The following is a 22742-nucleotide window of genomic DNA, read 5'->3' on the forward strand; positions in this document are numbered from 1 at the left end:
TTGTGCTGGACACCATTATTGTGACTCAAATATCTTTTTCCATGTTATAATGACATAAATACCGATGGACCAACATGCCAGCTCTCCCTCTATCTCACTACAGTAAAATAAAGTGTGGGGCCTACTTGATCCCAACATCGTTCTTATTTTCCTGTAAAATTGTTCGCTTGGTTACTCCTGACAAGAGGGGCCACACTTATCATTGTGAGAATCGGCTTATTTTTGTCATGTAACATGGTCAACGGGTTTGACGTGAAAAATACAATGTCTAATGGCATTTTTGAGCAAACATCTAACTTAACGATGGCATTTTTGAGATATCTAATTGCATTTTTGACCAGGCATCTCACAGATCAATGGCATTTATGAGTAGTTGTAACTTCTAATGGCAAAACTGAGTAGTGATACACAACTAGTTGGATAGCTTGTTGTAGTATTAGTATAAGCAAAATCATGTCCTCGCCTGCGAGCCACTATGCGCATGAGCGAGGGAGAAGGCGTGTAGTAGTAAAATCAAGCTTCTCCTCGTTGTGTGAGCTGATGCGACACATCATAGCACTGGCCCCACATGGTTGCCTCTAAACATGGCTCGAAGACCCGCAGTGTAGAATACTCCATTTGCTGCAACCTCTAACATTAACCCCACAACAAATTAAAATATATATTCCTGTCTTGACCAGATTAGCATGCAAACTACAATCACCAAGATGACAGGTAGGGCCAGAAGATTATTTTAATCAAAAATAATAATGGAGCCGACCCCAACGATTTTAAACTTACAGGCATGGTACATGCTATCCTAGACTACTCTACACATGAAACTGCCACACGAGCGTTCAGGCTACGCTTGGCTCTTCGCCTCTTCGGGAAGTCGAACAATGATGGAGTACTACTGCAGTGGAGGAGTACTACAGTATGCTTTTGGCCATTTGATATCGATTGAACTAATGCATGTCCACCGCGTGCGGGAGGGAGAGTGTGTAGCAAACGAAAGCTTCTCCTAGTCCTACTAGCCACCACGCTCATGGGCGAGGGAGGTACGCAGCTTCATCGACTTACTGCTCCTGCCTATGCGTGCATGACTGGTGGGCCCAACAGCCGGGTGGCCCACCTGTCATGTAGCCAAAGGCAGGTGCAGCCACCGGAGCTCAGTCTGCGAGGGAGAGGGCGTTGTAGTAATCAAACTTCTCGGTCTTGTACGAGTTGAGCGACACATCAAAGCACTGCACTCGATATATTTCAATAATTTGCATTTACTGATGTGTAACGCCCCGTGACTGATGTGCCAGGTGTCGTCTAGTTATTCGCTGTTGTTGCCTTGTCATTGCTTGCGTGTCATGCATTGCATATCATGTCATCATGTGCATTTCATTTGCATACGTGTTCGTCTCATGCATCCGAGCATTTTCTCCATTGTCCGTTTTGCATCCCGGCGCTCCGTTCTCCTCCGGTGGTCATTTCTACCTTCTTCTCGTGTGTGGGGATTAAACATTTCCGGATTGGACCGAGACTTGCCAAGCGGCCATGGTTTACTACCGGTAGACCGCCTGTCAAGTTTCGTACCATTTGGACTTCGTTTGATACTCCAACGGTTAACCGAGGGACTGAGAAGGCCTCGTGTGTGTTGCAGCCCAACACCCGTCCAATTTGGCCCAAAACCCACCTAAGCCTCCTCCATCATCTCAGTCGTTCGATCACGATCGTGTGGCCGAAAACCGAACCTCATTTGGACTCTCCTAGCTCCCTCTACCTATAAATATGTGGCTCTGCCCGATTTTTCCCGCAGTCCAAACCCTAAAATTCCTCCCCGCGCGCCGCCGGATGCGTCCTCACCGCGCCGCCGCCACATCACTCAGACGAATCGCCTCGCGCCACGTCGCCCCACTGCTTCTCTCCTCCAACCCCCGCGCACCACGTCGCCTCGCCGGGATCCCCTCTCTCCTCCGCCGTCGCGGGCCCGCGCGGCCCAGATCCAGCCCGCGGGGCCCGAATCGCCGCCCGCCGCCGCCCGAGGCGCCTTGCACCCGTCCGCCGCCGTAGCTGACCGCGCGCCTCTCGCCGCCGACTCGCCGGCCCGTCGCGCCTCTCGCCGCCCCGTGCCGCCCGCCGGCGACCGACGCCTCGCCGGGACGCCACCACGCCGCCCCGCTCGCCACCGGTCGCCGCCCTCGCCACACCGCCTCGACGCCGGTGCCATGACTCCGGCCGCTCGCCGTCCTCTTCCTCGCCGGCTGGATTCGCACCTCCGGCGAGCTCAGTCATTGTTCCGGCGACATTTTCCGACGAACCTCGTTCCGCGTGCCCCGAAACCCTAGATCTGTTTTCGGGAGGTGATATTTTCTTCCAAGTCCCCGAAATTCCTAGATCCATATGCCTATGTTCATCGCATCGTAACTTTGCATCCATAGCTCCGATTCATGCATATAGCATATGAAAATGTTCATCCCAGAGAGTCCCCGAAATTCCAGACAAATGTTAATTTCACCAAGTCTGAAATCTGTTTGCCATATGCATTTTTGCCATGCTTGTTTGAAATTGGTAATGGATGAATTGGCCGTAGCTCAGTTCTAGGCTTTTGTTAAGCATCATGAGTGGATCCCTGCCATGTATTTTGATGCCATGTTTGGGTGCTGTAGCATGTTCATCTTGTTGCATTTAGATGGCTACTTGCTGTAAATCACAGACCGTGGTCACATTTGCATTGCTTGCCATTTCCAAACCGTTACTCCGTTTCCGGTGATCTTTATATCGTTTTCAAGCGATTTCATCTCATCTTTCCAGTGGCACACTTGGATTCCCAAGTTGAGGCCAGGTTCATCCATCCCTTGTCAAATCATGCATATGCACCGCATATCGCATCCCGCATATCATACCATGTTCATGTGTTGGTTGTTTACTATGTTGTGTGCTTCTTTTCCGGTGTTTGCTTCTTCGGATTGGTTCCGATTACGTCGCGTTTCTGAGGACCCGTTCATCTACGTCCGTTTGTCTTGTTCATGGACTCGTTCTTCTTCCTTGTGGGATTTCAGGCAAGATGATCATACCCTCGAAATCACTTCTGTCTTTGCTTGCTTAGTTGCTCGCTCTTTTGCTATGCCTATGCTGCGATACCTACCACTTGCTTATAATGCCTCCTATATTGTTGAACCAAGCCTCTAACCCACCTTGTCCTAGAAAACCGTTGTTTGGCTATGTTACCGCTTTGCTCAGCCCCTCTTATAGCGTTGTTAGTTGCAGGTGAAGATTGAAGTTTGTTCCTTGTTGGAACATGGAGATGTTGTTCCTTGTTGGAACATGTTTTACTTGTTGGGATATCACAATATATCTTATTTAATTAATGCATCTATATACTTGGTAAAGGGTGGAAGGCTCGGCCTTATGCCTGGTGTTTTGTTCCACTATTGCCGCCCTAGTTCCCGTCATATCGGTGTTATGTTCCCGGATTTTGCGTTCCTTACGCGGTTGGGTAATAATGGGAACCCCTTGACAGTTCGCCTTAAGTAAAGCTCTTCCAGCAATGCCCAACATTGGTTTTACAATTTGCCACCTAGCCTTTTTTTGTTTTCCCTTGGGAGTCGCGCTCCTGAGGGTCATCATTATTTTACCCCCCCCGGGCCAGTGCTCCTCTAAGTGTTGGTCCAAACTAGAGTCCTGTGCAGCGCCCCCTCGGGGAAACTCGAGGTTTGGTTTTAGTTGTATGGAGAGATCATCTGAGTGTGCCTTGAGAACGAGATATGTGCAGCTCCTATCGGGATTTGTCGGCACATTCGGGCGGTGTTGCTGGTTTAGTTTTACCCTGTCGAAATGTCTTGTAGAACCGGGATACCGAGTCTGATCGGAATGTCTCGGGAGGAGGTCTATTCCTTCGTTGACCGTGAGAGCTTGTGATGGGCTAAGTTGGGACACCCCTGCAGGGATTTGAACTTTCGAAAGCCGTGCCCGCGGTTATGGGCAGATGGGAATTTGTTAATGTCCGGCTGTAGATAACTTGAACCTTAACTTAATTAAAATGAGTCAACTGCGTGTGTAACCGTGATGGTCTCTTTCCGGCGGAGTCCGGGAAGCGAACACGGTGTTGGAGTTATGTTTGACGTAGGTTGTTCTAAGATCACTTCTTGATCATACTTTTATCGATCGTGCTTTGCCTTGTCTTCTCGCTCTCTTTTGCGTATGTTAGCCACCATATATGCTAGTCGCTTGCTGCAACTCCACCTCATACCTTACCTTACCCTTAAGCTTAAATAGTCTTGATCGCGAGGGTGCGAGATTGCTGAGTCTCTGTGGCTCACAGATACTTCCAAAACCAGCTTGCAGGTGCCGATGATGCCAATCCAGGTGGCGCAACCAAGCTCAGGAGGAGCTCGATGAAGATCTTGTCCTTTGTGTCGTTTCGTTCTAGTTGATCAGTAGTGGAGCCCAGTTGGGGTCGACCAGGGATCTTGTCGCATTTGGGGTTCTTCTTTTATTTTGGTTCCATAGTCGGACCTTGATTGTATTTGGATGTTGTAATTCTTTATTCATGTAATTGTGTGAAGTGGCGATTGTAAGCCAACTATGTATCTCTTTCCCTTATGTATTACATGGGTTGTGTGAAGATTACCTCACTTGCGCATTGCTTTCAATGCGGTTATGCCTCTAAGTCATGCTTCGACACGTGGGAGATATAGCCGCATCGAGGGCGTTACAAGTTGGTAATCAGAGCCTTCCCCGACCTTAGGAGCCCCATTGCTTGATCGTTATTAGCGGCCGAGTTGTGTCTAGAAAAATGTTTTGAGTCATTTAGGAATTATATATCGGAGAGTTTAGAAATTATTTTTACTTCCCAGTCTCCTCATCACTCTGGTAAGGCATCCTGACGTAGAGTTTTGACTCTTCTCTTCTCAAATTTCACTAAATTTTTTTGAGGATCACGCGGGTATCTTGGAATCGTTTCGATGGTTTTATGACGAGAACATTGTCTTGGTGCCTCCTGTTAGGGGTTTTGTGGAAGTGTCCCGGGGAGTTGAGCTTTGAGGTGTTGTCGTCATAGTTTTATCGTTGCAGTTCTGGAATACCTGAGTTTAGTTCGCCGACATCGAAAATCTCTTTTATGCAGTTCGTTGGTGAGATAACCTCGACGCCACCCAGTACTGGGGCGGGAGTTCGGGAGTATTGCCATAACGTGTATAACGGATGCTTTTCGAAGGTTGAGGTAGATGATTTCCGAAGGTTTCTTAGTTATGTGTTGAAGGATGGATACAGCTGGATGTAGGATTTGCTAGTTTTGGGTGAGATATTATGCTTCCCCTGTATCCGCAACACCTGATTGCATAACCGGAAATTTTTGGGAGTTTATAAGTGGGAATTCAAGTAGATCTTAGGATATCTTTCCGACATATGTATGATATCAAATTGGGGTTCGACGTCTAGTGGTCTGCCTATTCACGGTCGGTTTTACAATGGTCTCGTTGTGTCTTAAAGAGTCCTTGGCTATGACGACTCGGGGACGCTTCGTATGTCATGTGCACTGCCTTGTACATGATGGTGCTGTACGATCAAGCCCGTGTAGGCCCCACCACAAAAACTTTGGGCGAAATCTCTATCATATGTTTGTTCCAGCTTATTTTGCAAGCCAATCCTCTGTTTTGTTTTGAGTTGTGGTATCCGAGTTGCTTCGGAGTCAAATGTTGATTCCATACCTTCTCTAAACTGTGTTCTCATATTCCTATGGGAATACTAATCCTTCATGATAATCGAGATTGTCATGCCAATTTCTTTTCACCGGCGTGTTTCTCTTCAAGTGGATCCGATCATTTCAACAACCGCAAGATCAAGTATCAGTTCTTCTCAACGGTGTTTGTTTCATCCGTCTCCAAGTTGCCTTTGTTTTCCCGCCCACCCACCCTTTTTCCTCAAGGACTCGGATTTCTTAATCAAGTATCCTTTTATTCGTGTGAAGTCTCTCCATCCTTTTCCGTCAATATTCTTATCCGGTGATTCTCATGAAGATCCTAAGGGAGCTTCAAGTTATCATTCTTTGTTTCTTCTCTTCTCCGGTGGATTCAAGTCAAGATTTGTCGATTATATCCCCTTTCCTCATTTCAAATACCTTCTCTTGACGGTGCTACTCATATTTATTCATTTCTCGCTATTCACTTGTTCCGGAGTGCTGAAGATGTCTCGAAGATTCGTGTTTCCACTCTTAATCCGTTCAAGCTATTTTGAGGATGTTATCTAATTCAAACCATTTAACTCAACCAGTGTTTTCTCTTTTAAATAGTTCAATGGTGTATCTTTTCAGTGGGCCCTAACCCACAGGTCTTTTCCAGAATCTTACCTGGCTCTTCTTATTTTCCCGGCGTTACTCTCAAATTCTTTTCCAAGTTTGACGTAAGAATGAGTTATCATCAGCCAAATGCCTTCTTCTTGATCTTTCAAATTTTTTCATTGTTGGTTTAACCTTTCCAATTTTAATTCCGGAGTACTCAATAATTCTTGGTGGTGTTTCTCATCGTCATTCTCAACATCTGAAGACCGAAGAAGAGTTTCCCTCCATATCTTGCTTCATTCTCTTCAAGATTCATGGTTCTAATTCGAGGCCATCCTCTCATAATTGTTTTGATTGTGAGAATTATTTTCACTCATCCAGGGCTATTCAAGATTCTTTTCAGTTTGATTCTCCGGAGGCCATCTTCTCAGAATTTTTCATTCCAGCTTTCAGCTCTCATACTCTAAATCATACCGGTGTCTAAAGCAAGGATTCTCTAATCAGCACGTAATATTTTTGTTCTCTTATATCTAATTCTCTCAAGCATTTTCGTTTATTTGCTAATCCTTCCCGGTGTGTCTTCATGCTTTATACGCTTTTTTCAACTCTTACGGTGGCTCGTTCAATATCTCTCTTCTGTATCAATTAATTCGTTCTTTTCAATCCCGACCGGTGATTTGTTGAAGACTTTCTCAAGTTTGCGCCATATCTATCTTAATCTTTCTACGAGAATAAGTGGCATGCAAAATCTGTTGCTTGTCATCAATTTAAATTGGTGAAGGATACGCATAACATAATTCTTACTCTTGTTTCAAACTTATGTTAATCTTTTCTTCCGGAGTTTGTTCACGATGATTAAATTCTTGGTTTCAAGTACTTGTCTTTTCTTTCCCGGAGTTCCAAGCTCTAATTATCACGGATATCCATCTAAATCATTGCAAGGATTCACTTTGTGTTTTCAATTTCTCTTTCTTTTTATCCTTTTGTTTACGGGAGTTCTTCATGGAGACTCTACATGATGGTTCATCAAGGATTTTTTCCCCTTCGTGAAGCGTTCATCAAGATTCTTTTCACAGAAGCTCAAGCATTCTCATCTTGCAATCCGGAGTTCAATCTTTCTCCCATATCATTGTAGATGGTATTATGTCATTCTTAATCCTTCTCTATCTTGTTTTAACCGGAGTGGTTTCAATATATGTCTTGCCCTTCAACCTCAAGGTTTTCGCAAGGTTCTTTGTTCCTCTTTTCTAACGGAGTGTTTTCAACTTCGTTCATCTCCGTTGTATTCTTTCTTTTAATTTGTTCAAATTTTCCAGGTTCTTTGGTTTCACTCGTTTGTCAAAGGAGCAACTTAGTTTTACCTCTTCTCTTTCTCTTCCGTTTTCCCTCCGGTGCCATTCTAGATCTCGGCACAAGATCCTCTTGTAGTGGTGGAGTGTTGTAACGCCCCGTGACCGATGTGCCAGGTGTCATCTAGTTATTCGCTGTTGTTGCCTTGTCATTGCTTGCGTGTCATGCATTGCATATCATGTCATCATGTGCATTTCATTTTCATACGTGTTCGTCTCATGCATCCGAGCATTTTCTCCATTGTCCGTTTTGCATTCCGGCACTCCGTTCTCCTCCGGTGGTCATTTCTACCTTCTTCTCGTGTGTGGGGATTAAACATTTCCGGATTGGACCGAGACTTGTCAAGCGGCCTTGGTTTACTATCGGTAGACCGCCTGTCAAGTTTCGTACCATTTGGACTTCGTTTGATACTCCAACGGTTAACCGAGGGACCGAGAAGGCCTCGTGTGTGTTGCAGCCCAACACCCCTCCAATCTGGCCCAAAACCCACCTAAACCTCTTGCATCATCTCGGTCGTTCAATCACGATCACGTGGCCGAAAACCGCACCTCATTTGGACTCTCCTAGCTCCCTCTACCTATAAATATGTGGCTCTGCCCGATTTTTCCCGCAGTCCAAACCCTAAAATTCCTCCCCGCGCGCCGCCGGACGCGTCCTCACCGCGCCGGACATGTCCGCCGCGCCGCCGCCACATCACTCCAACGAATCACCTCGCACCACGTCGCCCCGCTGCTGCTCTCCTCCAACCCCCGTGCGCCACGTCGCCTCGCCGGGATCCCCTCTCTCCTCCGCCGCCGCGGGCCCGCGCGGCCCAGATCCTGCCCGCGGGGCCCGAATCGCCGCCCGCCGCCGCCGCAGCTTGCCGCGCGCCTCTCGCCGCCGACTCGCCGGCCCGTCGCGCCTCTCGACGCCCCGTGCCGCCTGCCGGCGACCGGCGCCTCGCCGGGACGCCACTGCGCCGCCCCGCTCGCCACCGGTCGCCGCCCTCGCCACACCGCCTCGACGCCGACGCCTTGACTCCGGCCGCCCGCCGTCGTCTTCCTCGCCAGCTGGATCCGCACCTCCGGCGAGCTCAGTCACTGTTCCGGCGACATTTTCCGGCGAACCTCGTTCCGCGTGCCCTGAAACCCTAGATCTGTTTTCGGGAGGTGATATTTTCTTCTAAGTCCCCAAAATTCCCAGATCCATATGCCTATGTTCATTGCATCGTAACTTTGCATCCATAGCTCCGATTCATGCATATAGCATATGAAAATGTTCGTCCCAGAGAGTACATCATTTCATCTCATTACATCATTTTCATTTGAGTTCATCTTGATGCCCGAAATGCTATTAGAAGAGTGCTACTTGAGATAATTGTCAGATCTGCTACTCCATTTAGATATTTGTCTTTTTTGCCATGATTATTGTGTGCATGATATGCCCATGAGCTCTACATATGTTTTGTTAAGGGTTTTTCCATCTTTCCAGAGGTGCAACCCATGTATTTTTGTGATGTGTGTGGTGACTAGCACAAGCTTGCCAAGTGAGGCACTTGGTAATGCTGATTTTAGGGACTTAGCATTTCCACTAAGTCCTTGATCTGTTTATCTCATATTGCCATATGTTCATGTTGTTTCCTAGTGATCCGTGCCTCTTTTGAGGATGATCAGTAAGGATGTTTTGTTAATATTGTAGTGCTCTACCCATCCATGTCTTTGTTTGCAATTATGGAGCACCCTAGCTTGAGTCAATCGAGCTCTACTTTTGTCATTTCGTGAATCTGGGCAGATTGTCTACTTGTTAGCGATTTTGCCGATGATGTTGTAGTTGATCCGTGCATGCTATGTTACTGTTCTTTCCATGTCTAGCTTGTATAATGTGTATTCTTGATGGGGGTATGCTTAGATTGTCATGACTTGCTCTGTAGTAAGTGCATCGAGCTCGTTAACATGCCTACTTGATATCTGTTTCAGCATGCTCCAGTTTTCACTAAGTCTGTGATCTGATTATGTTTTTGCCATGTTCACATGCTTGCAATTGTATTTTCTGATCCCTTTTGGCTCAAGGTCACTAAGGAACTTTTGTTAAGCTCTTTGAGTAGCTCCATTCCATGCTTTACTTTGCCATGTTCATGTCCTGTAGCATATAGTTTTCATGCTCCGAAGAGTGCTATCTGATCTGAAAATCCAGGTTCATCCTTCCCTTGTCAAATCATGCATATGCACCGCATACCGCATCCCGCATATCATACCATGTTCATGTGTTGGTTGTTTACTATGTTGTGTGCTTCTTTTCCGGTTTTTGCTTCTTCGGGTTGGTTCCGATTATGTCGCGTTTGTGAGGACCCGTTCTTCTACGTCCGTTTGTCTTCTTCATGGACTCGTTCTTCTTCCTTGCGGGATTTCAGGCAAGATGATCATACCCTCGAAATCACTTCTATCTTTGCTTGCTTAGTTGCTCGCTCTTTTGCTATGCCTATGCTGCGATACCTACCACTTTCTTATCATGCCTCCTATATTATTGAACCAACCCTGTAACCCACCTTGTCCTAGCAAACCGTTGTTTGGCTATGTTACCGCTTTGCTCAGCCTCTCTTATAGCGTTGTTAGTTGCAGGTGAAGATTGAAGTTTGTTCCTTGTTGGAACATGGAGATGTTGTTCCTTGTTGGAACATATTTTACTTGTTGGGATATCACAATATATCTTATTTAAGTAATGCATCTATATACTTGGTAAAGGGTGGAAGGCTCGGCCTTATTGTAACACCCCGGATGTAACTTTCCCAATTTGTACTCCAACTCTTGCCGTTTCGGCTTTAAGTTATTTTATTTTCTCGGGTTCGGGTTTTTGTCTCCGTGTGTTGTTGTCGTTGTCATGCATCTCATATCATGTCATCATGTGCATTGAATTTGCATACGTGTTTCATCTCATGATTCGAGCATTTTCCCTGTTGTCCATTTTGCATTCCGGTGCTTCGTTCTCCTCCGGTGGCCATTTCTAGCTTTCTTTCGTGTGTGGGGATTAAACATTTCCGGATTGGACCGAGACTTGCCAAGCGTCCTTGGTTTACTACCGGGACCGCCTGTCAAGTTTCGTACCATTTGGACTTCGTTTGATACTCCAACGGTTAACCGAGGGACCGAAAAGGCCTCATGTGTGTTGCAGCCCAACACCCCTCCAATTTGGCCCAAAACCCACCTAAGCCTTCTCCATCATCTAGAGCGTTCGATCACGATCGCATGGCCGAAAACCGCACCTCATTTGGACACTCCTAGCTCCCTCTACCTCTATTTATAGACCCCCTCCTTCAAATTCGCGGATCCCCCTCTCTAAAACCCTAAATTTCCACCTCGCACGCCGCCGGACAATGTCCGTCCCGGCCCGGACAAACTCCGCCGCCGTCCACAGCCACTGAGGCGCTGCCACGTGTCCCGGGACCGCATCACCGTGCCGCCATCCCGCGCGGGCCCGTCGGGGCCCAAGGCCGGCCCCCGCGGCCCGAGCTTCTCCGCGCCCGCGCCCGGCTGCCCGGTGGCCGGAGCCCCTCGCCGCCCCATCACCGGCCACCTCCGCCGCTGCCGCGGGCTTCGACGCCGGCCGCCGCTAGCCGCCCGACGCGCCGCCCCTTCGTCCAAGCCGCCAACGCCGGCGAGCGCCGTGGCCACTCCGGCCATCCCCGCCCCGCGCCTACCTCCTCCTCTGTCGGCCGACCCCAACGCCGGCGAACTCTGGCGACTCCTCCGGTGAACCTCGTTCCGCATGCCCCGATCCAGATCCGGTGAACAGTAAACCCTAGGTCGTTTTTTTTTCTTCTAAGTCCCGAAAATTCCAGATCCATGTGTCCATGTTCGTCATGCCGTAACTTTGCATCCGTAGCTCCGATTCATGCATATAGCATATCAAAATGTTCATCTCAGAGAGTACATCATTCCATTGCATCATTTTCATTTGAGTCCATATTGATGCCCGAAATGCTGTTAGAAGAGGGCTACTTGAGATATTTGTCAGATCTGCTGCTCCATTTAGCTTTTTGTCATTTTTGCCATGATTAATGTGTGCATGATATGCCCTGATGCTCTACATATGTTTTGTTAAGGGTTTTTCCATCTTTCCAGAGGTGCAACCCATGTATTTTTGTGATGTGTGTGGTGACTAGCACAAGCTTGCAAAGTGAGGCTCTTGGTAATTCTGATTTCAGGGACTTAGCATTTCCACAGAGTCCTTGAGCTGTTTATCTCATATTGCCATATGTTCATGTTGTTTCCTAGTGATCCGTGCCTCTTTTGAGGATGATTAGTAAGGATGTTTTGTTAATATTGTAGTGCTCTATCCATCCATGTCTTTGTTTGCAATTATGGAGCAGCCTAGCTTGAGTCAATCGAGCTCTACTTTTGTCATTTCGTGAATCTGGGCAGATTGTCTACTTGTTAGCGATTTTGCCGATGATGTTGTAGTTGATCCGTGCATGCTATGTTAGTGTTCTTACCATGTCTAGCTTGTATAATGTGTATTCTTGATGGGGGTATGCTTAGATTGTCATGACTTGCTCTGTAGTAAGTGCATCGAGCTCGTTAACATGCCTACTTGATATCTATTTCATCATGCTCCAGTTTTCACCAAGTCTGTGATCTGATTATGTTTTTGCCATGTTCACATGCTTGCAATTGTATTTTCTGATCCCTTTTGGCTCAAGGTCACTAAGGAACTTTTGTTAAGATCTTTTAGTAGCTCCATGCCATCCTTTACTTTGCCATGTTGAGGTCCTGTATCATGTAGTTTTGTTGCTCTGAAGAGGGCTACCTGACCTGAAATTCCAGACAAGTGTTGATTTCACTAAGTCTGAAATCTGTTTGCCATATGCATTTTTGCCATGCTTGTTTGAACCTGTTAATGGATGAATTGTCCGTAGCTCAGTGCTAGACTTCTGTTAGGCATCATGAATGCATCCCTGCCATGTATTTTGTTGTCATGTTTGGGTGCTGTAGCATGTTCTTCTCATTGCATTTAGATGGCTACTTGCTGTAAATCGCAGACCGGTGTCATATTTGAATCGCTTGCCATTTCCAAATCATAACTCCGATTCCGGCTTTCTTTATATCGTTTTCAAGTGATTTCATCTCATTTTTCCAGTGGCACACTTGGATTTCCAAGTTGGGGCCAGGTTCTTGCATTTCCTGTCACATCTTGCATATGCATCCCGCATTGAATCCCGCATAGCATATCATCTTTGCATCATGTTGTTTAAGTTGCATGTGGCTGATTTGTGTCCTTGTTGCTTGTTTGTCTTGTTTGGGTAGAGCCGGGAGACGAGTTCGATAACGAGGAGCCCGTTGAGTTTGCTTTCAAGGATCCAGTCAACTCTGACAACTGTGTAGGCAAGATGATCATACCCTCGAAATCACTACTATCTTTGCTATGCTAGATTGCTCGCTCTTTTGCTATGCCAATGCTACGATGCCTACCACTTGCTTTCAAGCCTCCCAAATTTCCATGTCAAACCTCTAACCCACCATGTCCTAGCAAACCGTTGATTGGCTATGTTACTGCTTCGCTCAACCCCTCTTATAGCGTTGCTAGTTGTAGGTGAAGATTGGAGACCGTTCCTTGTTGGAACATTTATTTACTTGTTGGGATATCATTATATTGCCATGTTATCTTAACGCATTTATATACTTGGTAAAGGGTGGAAGGCTCGGCCTCTCGCCTAGTGTTTTGTTCCACTCTTGCCGCCTTAGTTTCTGTCATATCGTTGTTATGTTCCCAGATTTTTGCGTTCCTTACGCGGTTGGGTTATAATGGGAAGCCCTTGATAGTTCGCCTTGATTAAAGATTTTCTAGCAATGCCCAACCTTGGTTTTACCATTTTCCACCTAGCCTCTTTTCCCCTTGGGTTTCCGGAGCCCGAGGGTCATCTTATTTTAAACCCCCCGGGCCAGTGCTCCTCTGAGTGTTGGTCCACCTGTCAGCTGCCGGTGGCCACCAGGGGCAACTCTGGGCTGGCCTACCCGTACCTAAGACAATCTGAGTGTGCCCTGAGAACGAGATATGTGCAGCTCCTATCAGGATTTGTTGGCACATTCGGGTGGTGTTGCTGGTCTTGTTTTAACCTGTCGAAGTGTCTTGAAGAACCGAGATACCGAGTCTGATCGGAACGTCTTGGGAGGAGGACTATTCCTTCGTTGACCGTGAGAGCTTGTCATGGGCTAAGTTGGGACTCCCCTGCAGGGATTTGAACTTTCGAAAGCCGTGCCCGCGGTGATGGGAAGATGGGAATTTGTTAATGTCCGGTTGTAGATAACTTGAACCTTAACTTAATTAAAATGAACCTACTGAGTGTGTTACCGTGATGGCCTCTTCTCGGCGGAGTCCGGGAAGTGGACACGGTGTTGGAGTAATGTTTGCGCAGGTTGTCCTCTAGTTTCTCGCTTGCGCTTTGCCTCCTCCTCTCGCTCTCTTTTGCGAATAAGTTAGCCACCATATTTGCTAGTCGCTTGCTGCAGCTCCACATATATTTGTACCTTGCCTTACCTATAAGCTTAAATAGTCTTGATCGCGAGGGTGCGAGATTGCTGAGTCCCTGTGGCTCACAGATTACTATTACACCAGATGCAGGGCCCGATGATTTCGCTCCAGGAGACGCGTTTGAGCTCAAGTGGGAGTTCGACGAAGACTCTCAATGTTACTATGTTTGCTTTCCTGATGATCAGTAGTGGTGCCCAGTTGGGGGTGATCGGGACCGTGTCGCTTGTTGGGTTCTCTTTTATTTTGGCGCCGTAGTCGGGCCATGAGTGTTTTGGATGATGTAATGTTATTTATGTACTTGATTGACGTGGCGAGTGTAAGCCAACTATGTTATCTCCCCTTTTATTATCATATTACATGGGATGTTGTGAAGATTGCCTAACTTGCGACATATGCCTTCAATGCGATTATGCCTCTAAGTCGTGCCTCGACACGTGGGAGATATAGTCGCATCGAGGGTGTTACACTTATGCCTGGTGTTTTGTTCCACTCTTGCCGCCCTAGTTTCCGTCATATCGGTGTTATGTTCCCGGATTTTGCGTTCCTTACGTGGTTGGGTAATAATGGGAACCCCTTGACAGTTCTCCTTAAGTAAAGCTCTTCCAGCAATGCCCAACATTGGTTTTACCATTTGCCACCTAGCCTTTTTTTCTTTTCCCTTGGGAGTCGCGCTCCTGTGGGTCATCATTATTTTACCCCCCCGGGCCAGTGCTCCTCTGAGTGTTGGTCCAAATTAGAGTCCTGTGCAGCGCCCCCTCGGGGAAGCTCGAGGTTTGGTTTTATTTGTATGGAGAGCTCATCTGAGTGTGCCCTGAGAACGAGATATGTGCAGCTCCTATTGGGATTTGTCGGCACATTCGGGCGGTGTTGCTGGTTTAGTTTTACCCTGTCGAAATGTCTTGTAGAACCGGGATACCGAGTCTGATCAGAATGTCTCGGGAGGAGGTCTATTCCTTTGTTGACCGTGAGAGCTTGTGATGGGCTAAGTTGGGACACCCCTGCAGGGATTTGAACTTTCGAAAGCCGTGCCCACGGTTATGGGCAGATGCGAATTTGTTAATGTCCGGTTGTAGATAACTTGAACCTTAACTTAATTAAAATGAGTCAAGTTCGTGTGTAACCGTGATGGTCTCTTTCCGACGGAGTCCGGGAAGCGAACACGGTGTTGGAGTTATGTTTGACGTAGGTTGCTCTAGGATCACTTCTTGATCATACTTTTATCGATCGTGCTTTGCCTTCTCTTCTCGCTCTCTTTTGCGTATGTTAGCCACCATATATGGTAGTCGCTTGCTGCAGCTCCACCTCATACCTTACCTTACCCTTAAGCTTAAATAGTCTTGATCGCGAGGGTGCGAGATTGCTGAGTCCCTGTGGCTCACAGATACTTCCAAAACCAGCTTGCAGGTGCCGATGATGCCATTCCAGGTGGCGCAACCAAGCTCAGGAGGAGCTCGATGAAGATCTTGTCCTTTGTGTCGTTTCGTTCTAGTTGATCAGTAGTGGATCCCAGTTGGGGTCGACCGGGGACCTTGTCGCATTTGGGGTTCTTCTTTTATTTTGGTTCCCTAGTCGGACCTTGATTGTATTTGGATGTTGTAATTCTTTATTCATGTAATTGTGGGAAGTGGCGATTGTAAGCCAACTATGTATCTCTTTCCCTTATGTATTACATGGGTTGTGTGAAGATTACCTCACTTGCGACATTGCTTTCAATGCGGTTATGCCTCTAAGTCGTGCTTCAACACGTGGGAGATATAGCCGCATCGAGGGCGTTACATGATGCATGTCGTGACTCTCCTTTTGATACTTGCATGTGTTGATTTAATGCACCTTGAAGTAGTATGAATATTATGTGACGGTAAAGCTTTGTAATGCCCCGACCCTAATAAAGCGAGAGATGGTTGTGCATGAGGAGGGCGAGATCATGCAGACGGAACAGGACCCGACGATGGAGCTCTTTGTGTTCTTGATGGACCTCAGCTTGCTCCACTGCCCCTTGTGCCTCCACCCCTTGAAGCCTCCAGTGTATGAGGTTCGCATACACCTCGTCCGTTCGGCTGATCGAGCAAGGTGCAGGTTTCTTGATTGATGTGTTGTTTGATTGATTTGTGCAGTGTAAGGGAGGGCACCTAGCTTGCGCGGACTGGCGTGTCGAGCGCCTCGGGAACCAGCGGCAGTGCCAGAAGTGCGAGAGCGGTGGTGGCTTCGATGTGCGGAACACGGAGGTGGACGTCGACCTCTCCACGGTGAGGGTGGAGTGCCCGCATGAAGGTTGTGGGCTCTACATCACGTACCACAAGCTCGCCGATCACCAGAGCGTGTGTCCGCTCGCGCCCTGCAAATGCCTCGTGCCCATCTGCGGCTATGAAGGCCCGCCGCCGGCGCTCTCCCACCACATCAGCATTGTGCATCCCATGCCCATGCATAGGAACCAGTACGGCAAGGTGCTCCAGCTGCAAGTGCCACTGTCAGAGCCACAACTCTTGTTGTTCGTGGAGGAGGACGGCCGCGTGTTTTTCTTGGTCGGCGGCATGATCGACATCGGCACGCCTATCGCCGTGTCGGTCGTCTGCATCAGAGCGGGGGTGTCCCCACTGCCACACTACATGGCCAAGCTGTGGCCGAATGGCCCGCCGGGGGAGCCCAAAGGTAGGACTGTGGCCATCAAGGTGGAAATGGAGGTGACAAGCATCAAATATCTAGGCGACGTCGTCATGCAGGAGCTGACCTTCTTCACAGTTCCGCCCAAGCTGCTGGCCGGGGCTAAGCTGGTGTCCCTCCAGATTCAGATTGACAAGCTCACGTCCTAAATGATTCTATAGTGCCTTCTGTTTATCTTAGTAATATGCTAATATAGGGGTTAGCTCGGTCTACTCTAGCTTAAGAGATGGTGGGTTTTGGTGGCGATGCAACAATTACTTCGACATCAGATCAGTAGTTAAAGTAATTTCCAACAGTCGAATGGATATTTCGTGTCTGTTGGGTATAAAGATTGTTTGGGTAAAAAGTATAAGAGCCTCTCCAATAGCATGTCTATATGGATGTCTATACTTGTTTTGCACGACATGAGCCCAAAACAGGCGTCCAACGGCTTGTCTATATGGTCGTCCAAATATATACATCCTCTAAATCGACCTCGACAATGTCCACGCTTGGACAATGTGAAGGCGTGGTCTAAACTCAGCTGCAGCCACGATTTTTTTCTCTCCCCCGCAACGGCCCACCTCATGGTCCCTATATATAGACGTTCTGATGCAAAACTAGACGTGTATATGAGGGAATCTTTTTAGACCATTGTCTATATGAATATATAGACATCCAAATATACACATGCTATTGGAGATGCTCTAACAGCTTATATGCTTGTTTGTTCAGGAAGTGTTGCATACTTGTGTGAGTTGACGCGACACGTCAAAGTAGTACTACTAGTAGTACTCCCTCCGATCCTAATTTCTCTGCGCATAATAAGTCGAGGCGCAGATACCAAGGAGGTCCTGGTTGTGTCTATATTTGGACAACCCACCAGACTATGCACCAGGCAGATGAAGCTCGTGTCATGTTGGTCTCGTGTGCGGCCTGCACATTAACCAAAACCTCGCGCCTCCATCTTAGCCTCCGCATTTTAAACTTCTCAATCACAAGGCCAAGGAGCAATGTGAAACCTATGATAGAGCCAATCGGATGGTTCAGAACACTGCAATTCGTAGCTACAAATGCGTGTGTGAGAGAGGACGAGTGCGTGCGTGCACCTCTTTTCTTCCTGCATAACATACTCCCAAATTACCCATCGCAAATTACTTGTCACGGAAATGGATGTATCTAGAACTAAAATACATCTAGATAGATCCATACCTGCGACAAGTAATTCAGGACAGAGGGCTGAACTCAGAGTACAAGTGGGCGTTTGGTTTAGTGGCTATCCCTAGATGGGATGGGGATAGCCAGTTTTTTTAAGGATACCACCTGTTTGGTTTGAAGGCAGCGAAGGATATGGATAGCCAAGATGCTTGGAATATTCCTCTAAAAACTGGTTAACGAGAGCCGCCAAAATATGCCGGATGAGGGCAGCCATGCGCGCTTCGCCTCGCCCGCGTCTCATGCGAAATGTTTTTCTCCCCAACAAAACCCATCTCTTTCCCCCTGCTCTCCTTGCTTTCTCGGTCATGGCTGGCGGCGGCAGCCGATTTCTTTGCGGCGCCAGTCGAAGAAGCACAAAGGCGGCAGTCCTCGCAATCTCCCCTTTTCGTTGTCTATCTAGGAACTATCACCTGTCCCATGCGCGGTGTGGAGGCACCGGCCTCGGCATCTGACGGCGTGGAGGCTACGACTCGGGCGCATCCTCCGGTTCCCCTCTCTGAAATTCTACCCTTTGATTTGTTCCACTTGTTCCTCTACTCTATGAACTACGGATGAACTGTAGCTGTTTCTCATCTCCCCTTGATTTGCTTTTCTCTCTGAACTATAGCTTGTTTGATTCTGCAGTTCTGCTTTGTTTACAGAGGAGAGATAGTTCAGCATGTTTGCTTGTGTATGCTACTGAAGTGAATTATGTTGAACCATGCCATGCAATGATGCAATCAATACTCAATATGTATATCATAATTAAGAGTTGGACCATGTAAGTAGTTGCCACTTGTCTGACTTTGAACTATGAAATTGACACAATTGATGTTGTTTCCCCTAGCTAGCCACTTCTTATCCTTCTATCCAAAATGTGGTTATCCAACCTCCCCCATGCCTCTCAACCAAACAATGAAAATTGGCCATCCCCAACCACATGGTTGAGGATATCCTTAGCCAACTCAACCTTGCCCACGAACCAAACGCCACCCAAGTGTATGTGGGTGGCATCGACCTAGGGATCTAGAGATGGTGCGTGCGAGAAGTCCTGAGATATAGGCGTGTGCGTGGGAAAGAGGGAGGGAGATGATATGTGTCGATGTAATCATGTGAACAAAAGACTAGTTTATAGCCTGCCACGAGGCTATTCTTGTTGAACACCTCAATAACCGTAAGATATGTATCCGACGGTGCCAGTTATTGCAGATACACAACAGTAGGAAAAGAAGTACCATGGCATATGCTACACCACAGTCGAGAACACGTGCCCATGTTATGCCATCCGCGAATAGTGCAGCACTTCGAAACTAGAACCGTCAATAAATTTTGAGCTTGCGTCTCGTCAAATTCCAAATTACTACTACCATGCTATATTTAATTGCAAACCTGTTCACAACGATCACAACCTAAATGGTTTCCCACTTAGGAGTGTATTAGTAGTACTCAGTTATAAATACTACTATGCCAAGATGACTGCACATTCCTGCTCAACTCCTCATCCACAAAAAACAAGCAAGTCATTCAGCATCGTTCCCTTGCGTCTGCCATGGCCAGCGTGAGTTCTGGGTCGAGAGGTTTCCACCAGGGAGAGGCGAGCATGGAAGAGGAAGCACGAGAGATGTGCCACCATGCTGCGAAAGCATCCGACATGTCCAGCCGTGCAGCAGTAGCAGCACAGAGGTCCTGCCGCGCCGCTGAAGCAGCACGAAGGTCCCGCCGTGTCACACCCTAGCTAGTTCATGCATTAGAGTGTTGCATCATGTTTACTTTTCCAGAAACTTGAAATGATGATGTCAGAACCCCTAGCACCCCCCCTGATAACAACTAGGGTTTACTGAAAATATTTACAATGAACCTGAAATGCCCTTCTAAAAAGTCCACCCCTTTTTTCTTGGGTTAGAACCTCTAACAAAATGGGTTCACATTTTTCTAGGTCATCACAAGATCATTGAATTAAATCATATGTAACTTCCATTTGGGCATTTAAATGCTAGTAAATATTTTAAATGTCCAAATAATCCCAAACTAAAATGTTCCATGTTGGATATGTTCCATGCAGTGAGCATGTGAAGTTTGGTGATTTTTGAAAGTGCCTAACTATTTTTAGAAATGCCACAAACCTACAGAAATAAAAGAAAAACTACTTACCTGGCCGCAGCCCACCAGGCGGCCCAGCACTGTGCTGGCCCGTGCTAGCCAGCTGCTTGCTCCCACCAGACAGGCATGCAGGAGGTGACGCCGGCGCGAGAGCTCGCCACCGCGCCACCTGCTTGCCACTCGCGCCTGTGGACACCTGGGCGAGCTCCACGTTGCCGCCTCGACCTCACAGACACATCCATTCTTCCCCTGTCTCTCTCTCTCTCGCCCCCTCCTTGCCATGGCCGACGCCCCTGCCGCTGCACCGTCGACGTAGCCGCGCTCTCCGTCGTCCTCGCGCCGCACCAACGTGTCCAGTAGCTCCGCCGCCCTGCTCTCCTTCGAGCAAGAGAGCCCTGAGTGCTCACTTGCCCTGCAGCCACCGCAACAACCTCGCCCGACCTTGCCGCCGCCGGAGATCCCTTTCGCCATCCCCACCGCATCAGCTCGTCTCCGACCTCGCCGACTGCTCCGACGTGACCGCCGTGAGCTCAGCCACCTTCCCATCCTCCCCATTCTCTCTCTCGAGCACCCTAGAGACTGCACGAAGCTTCATCGTAATGCGCCGTCGCCAAGCTCATTGCCGACGATGCTCCGGCCACCCAACGGCCACACCACCTTGTCCACTACACCCACCGCATCACCAGGAACCCGTAGCACCACCGCACGCCCCTTGAAGTGCCCCCTAGCGACGAGCCCGAGCTTCCGGCCACCGACACGCTCATCGCCGGCATCGTTTTCGGCGACCCCGAGCCCAACCACCACCACTACTTGACGCGGCTCACTCCCCGCATCACGTAGACGTGCTCCGCCATTGTTTTGGTCGCCGGAGCACGAAACCCGCTTCGCCCCGCCGCGTCTGGCCTCGCTGGCGGCTAACCGCCGGCGAGTTTGACCCCTGCAGACCCAGTTTGACCGCGGGTGGGTCCAGGTTGACCCCCTGGGTCTATGAAAGGTGGAGCCCGCCCTGCTAATTAACCCAGGTTTAGCGCTAACTAACTTTAGTTAGTTTAACTAACTACTGACAGACGGGACCCACTGGTCAGTTTGACCTGGACCGGCTCTGTTGACCACTGACGTCACCATGACGCACTACTGACGCAATAACTATTTACTGGATTTATTTTTATACAGGAAATTCTAGAAAATACTGCAAACTTCAAAATATCATAGAAATTAATCTGTAACTCCAAATGCAAAGATTTATATATGAAATTTGATCAGAAGAATTCAATCTTTCCATATGTAATGATTTCATGCATGAAAGAACAGTTTAACCTTGCTGTTTAGGTGAAACAAGCTAATGCACTTATATGACTTAATAACATGAGCTTTCATTTGAATCCTTGATTCAAATAGACTCAAACCAACATGTTTAACAATGCATTAGCCAAGACACATCATATTGCCATGTCATAGCATGCATCATATTGTTGCATATTGCCATGTAATGATTGTGTTCTGTGGTGTATTTCATGGTAGGTTCTGCCTCCGAGGATACCTTCGAATATCCGACTGAAGGGCAGTACCCTACTACTACTCCATCAGGCAAGCAGCCCCATTGATCATATCGATACAATCCCATGTTCTCGCTCTTGCTCTCTTTTACTGCATTAAGACAACAACGTTTCAAACTGCTGTGTGCTATGGTAGCTGAACCCTTTTCCTCTGCATTACCTGTCATTGCCACAGTAACCAGATGAAACCCACTAGCATGTGTAGGAGTTGATTGAGCCATGTCTGTGTTTCCTACCTTGCTATGCCTGCTATGCTTAAAGTTGTGTCAGGTCTGGTTCATCTAGGTGATGGGAAAGAGTGAAATGGTTATGTCGGTAATGTGAGTGATGTGTTGAACATGATTTGGTAAAGGTATCGATGAGAGGCCATGTAGGAGTACATGGTGGGTTGTTTCATTGAGGCCGTCCTTAAGAAATGAGATCTGTATGTGTGATTAAGAATCAGTTACTACCATGCATTGGGATCCTTAATTGACCCTCTCGGCTTCTTAACCACCCTAGTCCTCTATCCAGGAGTTGCAACTAGTTTCTGGTGTTTATAGGTTATGTGTTGGCGGCCGTGCGTAGCGCTGACCCTAGGGGTGGGCTATGATGCGGTAGATACACCATGGCACGGTGTACCGAGTCGCCCGATTGGTGTCTCGGGAACCCTGTACACATCGTTCGGGGCCGTATGTGGAAACCTCGGCCGGACTCCCTGCGGATGGCACCTGGATAGGGGATAGACCTGGCCTAGAGACTTGAGTGTTTAGGTAGGCTGTGGCCGACACCCTCGTTGGGCTTCTGCTTGAAGGTTGCTGAGTACACGTCGTGTAAATGACGATAAGTAGTGAGAGTGTGTATGAAGAAGTACACCCCTGCAGGGTTAACATCGTCTATTCAAAAAGTGCGTCTGCGGTGAAGGACTACTTGGTTGCCTCTACAGTTCATAGACAAGTTAATGGTTACTACTAAAAGACTCGAGATAAGTGTGAGTACCGCGGATGGCCCTCTCGTAGAACGACGAGGGAGGATCCACGGTGGTGTATTGTGATGGTGATTAGTGGACTCATGTGCGAAAACTATTTTTACAAGTGGTGTCACGTAGGATAGCTTACCCAAGAGTCAAAGCTGGCCGTTTGCTATAACTCCACTACCTTCTTGAGAAT

General features: G+C 47.8%; 1 protein-coding gene across 1 annotated transcript; it reads left to right on the forward strand.

Annotated features, from left to right (window-relative positions):
- The first annotated feature begins 15998 nt into the window (after window positions 1-15998).
- Window positions 15999-16911, forward strand: LOC147990540 (E3 ubiquitin-protein ligase SINA-like 4). The gene is made up of 2 exons (XM_087538275.1): window positions 15999-16061; window positions 16216-16911. The coding sequence occupies exons 1-2, from the start codon at window positions 15999-16001 to the stop codon at window positions 16909-16911; spliced, it is 759 nt and encodes a 252-aa protein (XP_087394401.1).
- Window positions 16912-22742: the final 5831 nt, after the last annotated feature.

This window comes from Triticum urartu, chromosome 1A, assembly GCF_056163025.1.
Source record: "Triticum urartu cultivar PI428250 chromosome 1A, HENAU_Tu73, whole genome shotgun sequence".
Classification (NCBI taxonomy): Eukaryota; Viridiplantae; Streptophyta; class Magnoliopsida; order Poales; family Poaceae; genus Triticum; species Triticum urartu.